The sequence below is a fragment of the Ochotona princeps genome, chromosome 8 (genome assembly GCF_030435755.1).
Source record: "Ochotona princeps isolate mOchPri1 chromosome 8, mOchPri1.hap1, whole genome shotgun sequence".
NCBI classification, from domain to species: Eukaryota; Metazoa; Chordata; class Mammalia; order Lagomorpha; family Ochotonidae; genus Ochotona; species Ochotona princeps.
The window spans coordinates 49,700,714-49,714,616 of NC_080839.1; the positions used below are offsets into that span (position 1 = coordinate 49,700,714).

The 13,903-nt window shown below is 34.9% G+C and overlaps 1 protein-coding gene across 7 annotated transcripts in view; it reads right to left on the reverse strand.

Annotated features, from left to right (window-relative positions):
- Positions 1-1,704: 1,704 nt before the first annotated feature.
- Positions 1,705-13,903, reverse strand: part of PPM1B (protein phosphatase, Mg2+/Mn2+ dependent 1B) — a 65,469-nt gene continuing 53,270 nt past the window's right edge. For 2 of the 7 annotated variants that reach the window (XM_058668004.1, XM_058668005.1), the window contains 2 exons: positions 7,258-7,305; positions 6,746-6,886 (listed from right to left, as the gene is read on the reverse strand). In XM_058668004.1, coding sequence (XP_058523987.1) covers positions 7,258-7,305 — 48 coding nt within the window. In that variant the 3' untranslated portion in view covers positions 6,746-6,886. Of the gene's footprint in view, positions 1,820-6,704; positions 6,887-7,251; positions 7,306-11,566; positions 12,045-13,301; positions 13,328-13,903 lie in introns of those variants that run through there. The other 5 variants (XM_058668002.1, XM_004582772.4, XR_009245983.1 and 2 more) reach the window with 5 other exon arrangements.

A 13,903-nucleotide genomic window follows, 5' to 3' on the forward strand; every position in this document is an offset into this window, starting at 1 on the left:
AGTGGATGGGTGAAGTCCTCGAGCTCCTGAACCCACACGGGAGACCAGGAAGCTCTTGGTTTCTGGCTTCATACTGGCTCAGCTCTGACGACTGTGGTCGTTTGTGGAGTGAACCAACAGCTCAAAGACTGCTCTCTCCCTTTCTCTCTGTAATTTTGCCTTTCAAACAAACAATAAATAAATATCTAAAAGAGGTGAAAAACATTGTTCGTTATAAACCATAACTAAAAGAAGCATTAGCTCTTAAAGTTCTATCTAATGACAGCGCATTACTTAAATCATGACTACTCAACATTTGGAAGTCCTTAGTAATTCTTTGAAGCCAAGTAACTTTCTAAGCATGGGGAATATCATCATAAATTTAATAAATTCTAGTCAGATGTTAATCACTGTCCTTATCTACTCCTTATGACCAAGAACAGAAAACTACAGACCTGAGGCCTCTCTCTCTTTAAAACAACCGCATGCTGTGGCAGGGGCTTTCTATCTTTAATATCTTTAACAAACCTTGCTTTGCTTACCAATAAAAAAAGGCAGAACTTTATCTTCAATAAGAATAGATTTATTATCTTGAAACATTTAACAAAAAATAGTCCTATAAAAAAACAAAGACCTACTCTGAATTTTATAACTAAAGCATGTATTTTTTAAAGGTCAGTACTGCACTGGGACTGCCTAACGTATACTTTAATATCAACCAAAATATCCCTAAGCTATCTTAAAATATTTGTAAATGTTTTCATAATATCTATACACTCAAGATTTCTGCATATCAGTTAACCACACACTCTGGAATTGGCATACCCTATTTTCTATAGGAAGTTTTTCTGATGAGTACTTTCATCATTCAGCATTAGTTCAATTCATGGAAAATCCTATCTTATCTGACTAAACACTTTGTCGTAAGTCATGCATTTGTCTTGGGAGGTGTCTATGATCTACATTTAGCTTAGCAAACTTCAGCACAGGTCAAATCCAGGCCACCAAACATATTTTTGGTATATAAAGTTGTATTGGAACACAATTACTTTCATTCATTTCTGTGACAACAGAATTGAGGGGGACTATACGGTCCTCAAGACCTGAAAAAAAAGAAAAAAGCAGAACACCAAAATCTAAAATATGTACTCTCTAGCTTTTCACAAAGTTTACTGATCTCTCTCTGATCTATAGAGTAACAAGCAATGAACATGTGTTAATGGATCACTAAAAAAAACAAACAAAATAAACCTTTTCACTCCAAAAGCCTCAAAGGCATTAATATGCTCTAAAGGCATACAACAATGAAGTGTATTTATCATTGGCAATGTTATATTAGTGAGGATGCCACGCAAGCGATCAAAAGAAATCAACCATACGGATCACCTACCATTAGATTTCAATAACAGTTTAATCACTTCTACATATTCAACTTAGTCTTTTTGAATAGGTTTGATTTTTGGGTGAAGGCAGCAGAGACCATAAAACATCTTGATCAATTTCATATAACTCAGCCCATCCATACCATTATCTGACAAAGCATTTTACTGCAAGTTTTGGTCCTCATTCCAACTCTACCATCATCCTAGCAACTGCTCAAGAAAAAGTAAGTCATGAAATTAAATCACTCAAATAATGAATGCACTTATTCACATATAGCTATAAAGAAAAATATAAATAGTAAATCCCTTATACCACTTACCCTAAACGGGTCACACAGAGGCACTCACAATAGAAGGAACTCAGATCATACATTTTAAATATTTTCTATTCTCATGACTTTCGTCTGAAGTATATACTTGTGCATGCTTAAAATGAAAACTATCAAACATAAGCAGATCTGAAAAAAATAATGTGTCCATAAATTTAGCCCGTACATCAATACATTCTTTTGCCTGTTTAAAATAAGCTTAATGAAGTATGAAATACATACTCACCATTATAGGTGTATAATCCAATGAGTTTTGACAAACGTAGTTATATAACCAAAATTGCAACAGCAATCAACTCCAAAAAGTCCCTTCCAACCAAACTCCTAGCAACAATAGATCTGCTTTAAAACATTACAATTTTGCATTTTCTAGGATTTCAGATAAATGGACTGATAATACAAGATGCTGCCACATTTCTTCTGAAATAACTAGCATGTCATTAACTAAAGTTCAATATTTGCTCATAAATTTTTAACTTTCAGGTAAAAGTTACACATAACACATAATCCTAGTGAACACGTGCTGCATTTTGACAAAATCAAAGATCCATGCGGCTTAAACCTCTTGTCCTAAAACACAAATTCCCCTCACGTCCTTTCTGTGGCAATCTCCAATTTCCAATAGATAGCCAGAGAAGTTTTTCTTCCCCTCTCAAATTTTCACTTTTCTGAAACTTTGTGAAATCATGTATGTACTGCTTGTGGTTTCTTTTACTCAGCATGTTTTGAGAAGGTTCTTTCTTTAACGGTGAGTGGCATCCCATTTTATGTCTGTACCATACTTTGTGCATTAAGTAACACTGACAGGAGGCCACTGGTTTGGACCGAGCTTCTGTGTTAGGCCCAAGAGAAAAGCTGATAATGCAGTTACACTAAATTCCATGTCACCATAATGAACATAAGTTCCCACTCCTTAGGAGAACAAAGAGGATTATTAACCAAACTCCCAAACACGTCAGTTTTCGTTGGCATAATGATAAAACTCCCTCAGCTCTAATCCTTAAAAGTTTTTAAATGACCAAACTGCTTTTTCGTTTTATTCAGCTCTTCTCTGTGAAGTCAATCTTCTCTGTTCAGCTCATTAGCACTTCTGTTACGAAAATGTTGCTCAATTCTAGAATTCAAGTCAAAGTCAGCTAAGGTCTATCCAAAACTCAACCTGCTGGAGTTTTGTCTTTGACACCATTCTACCCGCCTGCTACCTGGTCTAATGGGGACATATGTAGGCATACAATTAAGAAACCTCAAAACTTCTCAAAATGGCTTCATTATCTACACCTACACCAATGATGCTGACAATTCCAGTTGCCAACATCTCTGCAAACAGCTTGTGGGGGTCACAATTTTGAAGCTTACATTTGCATCATGATCAGTTTTCTGTGTCCCTGGTATCTGGGCATGGCACACCTCTCCTAGGGGAAGTTACCTTACTTGGTCTGGGAAATGGCCATCTATGACCAAAGTAGCTAGTTGTCCTCAACCCATGCTCCAGAGTAACCTACTTGTAGCTGGGCTACGCAACCAGGGAGGAGTAACAATTTCTCAGCTCCACACCTTGCACTTTCTGCTAGGTGAGTCCATGTGACTCCATTTACTTGTGAGCAGAAGCTAAGGCTATTACCTTCAAATAGAAGCTTTGAAAAGTAGGGTGCATGGCCTTTTCTTTCCCTTTTGTGGTTGGATGCAGACATGAGGGCCCTGAGAGGGAGCCTTAACACAGTCTCATACCTGTCAAATCATGAACAAAGCCCACTGACCTGATCACCCAGGTTGGAGCAAATAAGCAGGATCGCTGACACATACGGTGACTGTCACATTAGTTTGGTTCTACTTGCTACAGTTGAGCTTATCTTCAGCTGCTACCCATCTCTTGAAGGTCTCCCCTTCCCTCAAAGTAACCTTTTCACAAACCATGTACCCTGTAATTTAGCTCATATTCCCCAAAGCATACGTCTATCCAACTATTTTCACATGTTCAATTGACAGAAATTTCACATGAATAATGTACACACAAAGGATTTGCATCAAAGTTTTTCGTAAAATTTTATTGAAATATACCATATGCACACATATACAGGTACACATACACTTTGTGTATATAATACATACATCTGAAGAAATGTACAAAGCTGTTAATATCTGGGACATTCCCTTCCTTTCCAGTTTCTTGCCCAGGGGACTAAGGAAGTCAAGGGAACCCTGAGTTCTGATAGGTCCTCACAAGTGGTGTGAACCAAAGCTAGATCAACCAGGACTCAATCCTAAGGTGCCCCCTGAGGCTTTTGTTGTTTTTCCTTTTAAAAGCTTTTTTTTAAAATTTTTAAGATAAAGCAGGATATAAAACAGGTAGGAAACAATGTGAAAAAAAAAAAAAAGCAAAACCTACAAAACCCAGGGCAATTGAGACTCCAGGGTTGCTGTCAGTTACTAGCCTACATTCCTTCCTACTCCTCTAAAATCATCCCTTTCCCAAGTTGCTTTACTTCCACCTGATATGTATAGCAGTATGACTATCCAGTTTAGTTAGAAAAAGAACACTTCCCTGTGCCACTTGCAGGAGAGGTGTCCCAGGTGAGTGGCGCTGTTCTATCCTGGGTAACCTGCATGTCCGCATTTGAACCTTAGATTGCAGATCAAGTTACAGTGGTGATTTTTAAAAATCTGAAGTTCTTAAAAAAAAAAAAAAAACCCGAAGTATAAAATACACATATGATTAAAAAGGAAGATGTATCTGAAATTTTTAAAAAACCACCAGTTGGAGGAAAAATCTGACAGTTTACCATTTCAAAATCACATAAATACTGCAAGAGACACCATAAAGAAAAACAACAAAAACAACAACAAAACCCAAAATTTGTACGGACCTGTAGGAACAGGGTAAAAGTGAAAACTCCAAGTAAGCTGGGTCATACACAAGATTTCAGCAGACAATGTAAAACCCTATGCAATCCTTACAGAAAGCCTGGAGGGGAGAGCTGACAGATCAATTTATTGCTGGAGTTCTTACAAAGTATTGATTAATGGGCTAACCTGCCATCATACTACAAAGGGGAGTTTCAAGAACCTCAGTCATCAGACCTAATTCATGAAACAGAGGAGGCTAATCTAGGTAATCTGGGTATGACTGGAATAACTTATACATTTTATATGAACCCAAAGTCAACTCAAAAGGTTAATTTAATAGAAACTTACTTCACTAGGAGTAAAGGTCCTGCAAAACACCAACTTAAAAACAGCAAAAAAAAAAAAAAAAAAAAAAAAATTACACCCCAGGGAATTTAAACTGCATTAGAAAAGCCAATCCAGTATCTGAGTGGTAAAGAACAGGACAGTATTAGATAGAATAAAAAATAACACAGTTCCACTACTAATAAGTGCTCATTTGGGATTACAGACTTTAAGAAAAAACAAAAAAACGAGTGCACATTTGGAGAAGTGTCCTGGAAGGAAGCTGAGTCACGAAACAGACCGAAGCCTGGAAGAGAACAGTGGCTGTGACCATCACAGCTTTGGCTGAAGAGCTAATCTCACGGGCAGAAGACACAGATGGGACAGGCAAAGCCTGCCAAACACAGTGGGTTTCTCAAAGCCCACCTGCCATTCAAGCTTTTTTTTTCAATTCTGAAATCCCATATATACAAATCTATCCAGCTGTCAAATTTATTGCTCTACCTTTGAAGGACATGAAAATGACAAACCTTTGTAGCTTATGTCAAAACTACTAATCATGCACAGTAGCGTCCCTGGCTAGTCTTTCCCCCTTTCAGATGTACAGCAGCTGCATGCTGGCCTTTAATGTGAGCCAATGCTAAAACATGTAATTTACTTTAGCATTTTTTTTCTTCTGACAGTAAAGATATTTCACAAGTATTGAGTAGTGCACCTTCACACGATTACAGGGAATACTCCACCTTAACTTCCAGCTCATGAAAAAACCAAAAGCCATGAAAATAAGCATAGGCACATGTTCTATAATGTGCAGGAAAAACCCAATTCTGGCCAACTCCAATTATGTCTTACAGGTATACTGTACTAAAACATAATACACTATAAAGCAGTTCCAGGTGTAATTGCCACAATTTTGATTCCAGTAGGCCTATTTCAACATTCACTCTCAGGTTAAACCATCACCTTTAAGAAACTTGCTATATCTTCTAACAGTGTAAGAGAATTATACAAAACTCCAAAACAAGAGGCAGCATGGTTTCCTTAAAAGCAGTATTTACTGGCCTTCAAAGGTTTTTGTTGTATCATCGGCTAAACATTTACAGCAGTTTTCCCTGAAACAACAAAAATGATCCTTCATATACACCCTTGGAATGAAAGACCAAAAACATGTTCCTTTTTTTCTTAACAATCCTTACACTTTGAGTGGAACAGATGATCTCAAAATAATTATTGTGCCTACTGTACAGTGAGCTTTTTGCTACTCTCTAATCAGAAAACAAACCGATTTAAAAATAGTAAGAAACTATGAGGTTAGTTTGCCTAAAGGAAGCACTGTTGTCTGAAAGTGATAATTTATCTCCACTAGAATATCTATGAGAAAATATTAGTACCACTTTCTTGCCTGACCAATAATTCATTATTTTCTATATTCTTAAATAGAGGCCTGGGAAGTCACATAAGTTAAGTCCAAAAGGTTCTAATTTAAAAGGTATTAAGAGTTATATTCATGAAGAACATCCCAGTTTCCAATTTGCTTTCTTTCGTATTAATCATAACACTCCTTCATTTCAGAAGAGATCCGGGAATCATAAAAATTGGAGTTCCAACAGTCTTACAAACGTTTAGACATCCAGTAACTTATGATAAATGGTGCTTTTAGAGTACACAATGATGGCAGATTAAAGCCGCCTTTTACCATGGGAGACCCTGGAATAAAACCAGAAATGCTGCCAGGAAGCCACAGGTGTTTATCACACAAACTGAGGAAAACACATACTGAAGGCACACTGACAGTTGTTCTCTGCCTCCACTAATGGACTGTTAAGAGTAAAGGTTAACAGCATTATAAACACTATATTTATATAATGTTAGGTTTCTCAGGCTTATAAAAAATAAAAACAAGACAAAACCCCACAAAAAAAAACCTTTTTTCCCTTGTAGTTCTGGGTTCTTGATAGGTCTGCCAGTCACTGCCTCCTCACCAGAGCATTCAGCAGGTTTACAAAAGGATGTGCCCAAGACTGCCATCTAGTGGAAATGATAAAAATGGAAGTGATGGGATAGTGGAATAGGATGAAAAAGTCAGTTGTCTAATAAGTTATAAACTAAAAATATATAGGAGGGGGCTGAACAGGTGGCTCATTCAAAACAGCAGTAAGAAATATTTAAGAAAAGTATGGATCATACAAAGAAAACTAACTATACTGGGGGCATTTAGTTCAGCAATCCTAAACAAAGAAAATACAAGTTTACATGGCAGCAGGTATAAGGCATAATGGAAAAAGTTACGAGGATGGGTTGTACAAGATTTCTGGAAGATACCAGTAAGTTCTAGTTACATCAAAAATTTGTAAATGCTTATATAAAAGGCCAAAGTTATAAAAAATACATGTACTTACTCATAATGTGAAAAAATTGTCTGTATATGCAACTGAAGGTTGATGAAACTGTTAAAGAAAATGATAAAATTCTAAAACTTCTGATTTAAAACACTTCTAGAAATTCATCTTAACACTTAAAAATCTTTGCAGGTTATAATTTTTTACACAAAACTATACAAATTCTACCATATTTATTTGGATACAGACACCCTTCCATCTGCTAGTTTATTATCCAAAAGGCATCAACAGCCAGCTCATCAAGTCAGACAGGAAACAACTCCCCTGGGCCTCCTATGACAGGGCCTTAGGTACTTGAGTCATCGTGCACCACCTTCGGCGCATTAGCAGGGAGCTCGATTGTCAAGTGGAGCAGCCAAGGTTCAAATGGCACTCGGACATGTGATGCTGGCATCGAAAGTAACAGCCTAACTGCTGCAACACAACACCAGCTCCCCAACTCCAAATTTGAAAGGTTGTAGGGAAGAAAGGCAGTATTTTTGGCCAAAGGAGAGCTACCTGAAATTTATGCAGAATATTTCAACTAAGTGAATAGGAGGTTCCTATTCTGCATGAAGGAAAAGCTGGCACTTGAAGAAAGGTATTAGTAAGAATAAAGTACAAGAAGCACAATGTAAATTGAGGGGGAACCTATGATGTTGAGATTGTGGTTTTCTTAACGATGTGGAAACCTCAGTAAGGTTAAATGCCTTTTGTTCAGTCCACAATATACTACATTTAAAAGTAACAACAAACCATTATTAGTCTTACAGTACTGAAAGGCAAGATAGTGAACTGGGAAATGTCATTCATGATACATACAGTGTAATGCTCAATTTTCTAGAAAGTATTCTTACATGTCAGCAAAAGTTATAAATATAGTAACAAAAACAGGCAACATGGATAAACAGGTTTTTATGACAAGAACTAGTCAAACATTTTTTAAAAATCCACTAACAATCATTACATAATTGGAAATCAAATCAAGAAAGTATAAAACATTTTATCTACCAGACAGGCAATGTTTAAGACTGGTTTGAAAAAAAAGGGGTGGGGGTATAGGGAGAGAATAAAGCATTTTTTAGTAACGTTGACATTCTAAGCAAGTACTCTTATCTTGGAAGACAATTCAAGACTAAGTGAATTTGTTTCTGTATTTATTTTTAATTCAAAATTTTACGAAGAATTCAGAGTTACAGACTTTACTGCACATACAAAATCACCAGAACCAATGAGTAAAAAGCAAAAAACCATTTCTGCTTGGCATTTAAGATTAATCGTAATTCTAAAGTTGAACAGATAAAAATCTTTAAAAATTTTAGCCTAACTTGTAACGTCAAGAACTTATTCATTAGCAAAAGTTAACTTCAGAAAATCACCAGTCTTAATGACATTAGCATTTGATTATGAATTTTCCTGCAGAAAATGTAGGTAAAATAGTATGATTCAATAAACAAAATTTAGCTGCTCAACATAAAGTGCTCTCCCCTTAACTCTCAAATGATTTTCTGTAATACTCAAGATCAAACTAATTTCAAGATACACATGGAGCCAATTTAGATGAATGTGAGAATGATCTCATTTTAACAAATGAGATCAACGGAGCAGGTACAGCCTTGTGGTTAGGATGTCAGCATCTCCTGAGCCAGCAATAGTGGCTCCATTTACTGGGTTCCTAAACCCTATAGGGAAGACCTGGATGTAACTCCTTGCTCTGGCATGGCCCATACCACTGCAGACACCTGCAGTCAAACCAAACAATAAATGAGATCTCTTTCTCATCTCAAAAACATTTAGAACCAACTGCCTAGGCAACTGGACTGAGGCTAACCATACCCCAAATGAATTTCACAGATGTGAAGCTGAAGCTAACAGGAGAAATCAGAGTTGCAGGTAACTAGCCAAAAACATTTAAATGTAAATTCTTGAGTAAACACAATACAATGACTTGAGACTTCCACTGGCCAAGAAACAAAGACTGTGTGTCAAGCTGTAAATTCTGCACTGGAAATCTACACCTCCATGAAACCTCAGTCCTTACTGTTCAAAAAATAGAGAAAGCTAACAAAATCAGCACACTGCTCTTTATTATCATTTTTGTAATAGTTGAAAGTTCTGTCCCTAACTGGCCACCTTGGATTTTAGTAGTAAAAAAAAAAATCATATTTAAGATATGACTTTAAAAACTCAACTTTTAACAAACCCTTTCAAAAAAACACAATTATGGAGCCATAACTAAAAGGTCAAGCAACCTGAATATGATTAGTTAAAAATTATGGAATAAGATAAACTTGATGTAAGTCAGAAAATCACGTACAATACGCATTCCCATGAATTTTATGAAACCACATGTATTTATTTCATGTTTTTTTTCTTTTGGCAAGAAAACATTCTCCATGCATATTTTCATGCAATCTCATGTATGCATATGAAAATTAAACCCTATTAAACTTAACCTTAAATCTCATGGTTTTACCATACTTAAAACACATCACAAAACTGTTTACTTGGTTTTCAAAGTTCAGATGTTACAATGACCCATTCCTTTCCCCAAACACACACCCATAACAATTTTTTAGAAGAAAATCATTTGTTAGATTAGTTCTTAAAAAATATTCAACAGTTGTCCTGCCACATTGCTCTCTGTATGACCTAACATTTTCAAATGTCTGTCAGAAATATTTCTCTTTGCAATAATGTATCAATGATAATAATCCTACTGGAAGATGAGGAACCCCCCCACCAAAAATTAAACCTCTACCTTAAAATTCATTTACTATTATTACACTGTTGTACTTGGGAAAAATGAACAAACTATAGATCTGTCCGAAAGGAAGACAAAGGTTAAGAGGAGCTCCAAAGAACCTTTTAGGTTCATGAAGTCAAAGCTATTTCCATAATAATGCTGAGTCTTAACCTGCTGTCATTTGCCCCATGGAAGAAACCTTAGCAAGAACCAAGGAGAGTGACGTAACTGTAATTACTCAGCACTGATCATCCTTACTGCCACAGTCAGCTTCAGTTATCATGTCCTAGACCTCTGCAGTGCTATGGTTTGAGCTGTCACCAGAAACCACTTTCCATGGAAGCTATTATTTGAAGAAATGATTGACGTACTACAGGTACTCATTAGACACTTTCTCTAAAATAAACAAAATGAGCTTCTCGTTTAAGCAAAATAATTGATAATATTCGTTGCCAATGATAAAACTTTAGCTTTCGAGGGAAAAAAAAAAATCAGAATTTTTGAAAAATCTGTATCCATCATCATGATCTTGACAGCTTTCCAATATTGAAAGATTTTTTTGCAAGATGAGTTATATTAACAGAAAGTCTTTAATTGTAGCATAGTAACATATCAATATTCAGAAGAACTACACAACTCAGGACACCAGTATTCTCCAGACGACCAATTTGTGGTTTTACAAAATCACGCACTGGTAGAAAACCCATTTAAAATGCAAGGTAGCCCCAATGGATTTTAACAGTAAAAATAGTTCTTTATTAAACTTTATTAAAAGCTTCAGATTTCACATTGCAATGAACTTTGAAGAGCAAAGAGTTGTCAAGCTGATATTCATAATTACCTGAAGATATTAAAATACTCCTTACTTTTCCAACCACGTATTTGCACGAGACCAGATTTCTCCACATTTAACCAACATGGCCACTGCGACAGACTGAATGTAGAAACTCACAGGAAGACCCATTCCAACACAAACACATTTAATAAATGAAAAGCAGTGCCACTTACACGACTTTTAGATCTAGACAACTGCTTTTCATAAAATCAGTTATTCATGTTAACATATAACAGTTAACTTGCTAATGAATTAGAACAGTATGATAAAATTCTAATATAATTTTAATTTTAATTAAATTAATTTAAATGTTAATTAATTTTAAAATTTAATTAATTTTAAAATTTAATTTTAATTTTAATATATATAAATGGGACCTAAGATCAAAATGGTTGAGAACAGTAAGACTGAGGAATTCAGATGAGTGAATGAATACTAAACATGGGTCTGTCATTTGCCACCTCATGTATTATTTGTACTTCAAGATCACTAACTCCCCAGAAAAAGATCGATTTTTCCCCCAAATGATAGAATTGTAGAGTAAAAAAATCTGGAATACAGAAAGGGTTCATTTATATTACCTCATACAGTTTGATCAATTCCTCCTTGGAGTTATAATTCAATTAAATGGTAAATGGTTTTTGTAAGAGAAGTTTTCTCAAGTATGCTAATTACACAAGATGTTTTAAACTAACATTCAAATCTGTGCTATTTTCAAAAACTGTGTCAAATAGTAATATGTCACACTGTTTTTAAAATCAATTCTTTATTTAGGTAACAGGTTGGTTATGCTCACTGCATTGTATGAAACATCACAATATCTTACTGAAAAGATACTAGCAGTACAGGTTTGGATCAGAGTGGACAGTTGGAACAATAAACCATTTTGCATTCTTCAATCCTTATCTTTTAACACCCACCAAAACCCAGTAAAAGACAAACAGCTTTTAACATCATTATGTAAAGCACTTTAACTTACAAGGCTAAAATCTAAGAATAAATAAAATATATTGTGGCAATAATTCTTTTTAGACCAAAAATCAGGTGCACAAAAAAAAAAAAAAAAATCAAATGATCAGGAAAGCTGCTTGTGTTCTATCGTGTGGCTCTCCAGAAACAGCTTCGGGCCAATGTTACAGAAAATACTGTGAATTCCATTTCACACAGGACCAGGCGATGACTCATTTTAACTACACAGAAGGGCAATTACATCCTGCTGAAACACAACTGAAACATACAGGAAAAAGTTTACAAAGCATCCTCAACATGTAAATCATGTACAAATGGATACATTCATTATTTCTCCTAGCCCAGTTAACTTCTTGTAGATAAATATTTTACACTCTTCATATTCAGCATTAACTGGATTTAATACATGCAAAAATCAAAAAACTTCAAGAACCCAAGGTTACTGTAAAAATAGAACTAATAATCTTCAAGTACCTTATGTGACAACCACTCTGTACCGTGCCCAATGTTAGAAAATGAAAGGTTTACTGAACCCATGAAAATATCTCTGTAATATTTCCTTAGATCTAAAATAGATAATTTTAAATGTATTTATAATCATTTTCAATGTGATATTGAGCTTTTAAAATAACAATCAAAATTTATACCAAATTACACAAAACTTTTATCTTAAAAGCTGAAAAATTAAAACTATAGAAACCCACATGTAAAGTAAAAATCACAATGTACAGTATAAACGCAAATCTCATCATTTAAAGGAATTGGCAGCAGTGAGATGTTAAAGCAAATTATAAGTAGCCATAAATTAATCCATCTGGTTTCAAAAATTTCTTGTGAGAGTTGAAGGATGTAGTAGATAACATGCACAAAATCCATAGGGTTTATATTATTATTGCCAAATACACTATCTCGAAGCAAGGCAACATTACAATTTGGACATTATCGGGAGAACCCAGTTTGGTAATACAACAGGTAAAATTGGAAAAAATTAAATAACAATTAATAATAAATACATATCCTATAGTAGATAGCTCAAACAAAATTCCAGGCCACAGAGCTGCAAAAGACTTTCAACTTGGTGAATGGAAAGAAAGAACAGGTCATACAATTCTATACTGTTACATGCTTATATGTTTGTGTGTTTTGTTAAAAAAACAAACAAACAATGTTTCTTCAGAGTATAGCTAACTATATTCCCATGCACCTCAAGCACATTTGTTGATCTGTGTAAAATAACTCCATTGGTTTCTAGGGCCAGAAGTTCAATACAGATGTAATAGGTATGCCTGAGGCTGGCAAAAAATACTGTATCACAGGCAATGCTACAAATGGCAATTATCAGAAAACACAAATATGAACAAATGATGGGAACTGCTAATGATTTTCTGCTCATGTATCACAAAACGTTGGGAATCCACAAGAGTATTTTTCCCTTGTATTGAAGAAATTTGTGATTAAAAGTTTTTCCCCCAATTTTCAGAATCAAAAGCATTTTTAGAAGGTTTATAAGGCTACCATGGGTCTTCTAGATCTCCAGCACCCTACAGGAAGAGAAAAGGAAGAATATTATTATTTACCTGTACTACTTCTAGGACGGATTGATTTTCAAAAGAAATCAAAATTAAGTGATCAAATTACCTTCCTTTTCTTTGTCTGAAAAGGCACTTTTACAGAGATGTGTGTCATTGTATACTGTGTGTTTACATATGCATCTATTTAATACAGATAGACAAAAATGGTTGGATTTTTCCCCCTTCCCTCTGCACCAAATGCCTTTGTATTTCTCAAAACATTCAAAAATATTCTGGCATTGAAAAAATAGGTCAAAACATCAGCTACAACATTCGAAGATTCCAAATTTCAAATTATGGCATCTTAATTTCAGACATGTTATATAAAATATTAACGCAAAAGAAGGTAAGTGTTCTACATTACTAAAAATAACTTAAAATATTCTTATTAATTTCCATCTATAATTCTATGATCTGTTTTAATAACTCTCACCTGTTTTTAAAAAGCTCATAATTCCTACATGTATTAATAATGAACACTTAAAATTGATGTATTAAGCTTTATAATGCTCATATGGCAATTTTTCATGTCTACATGTGCTCATA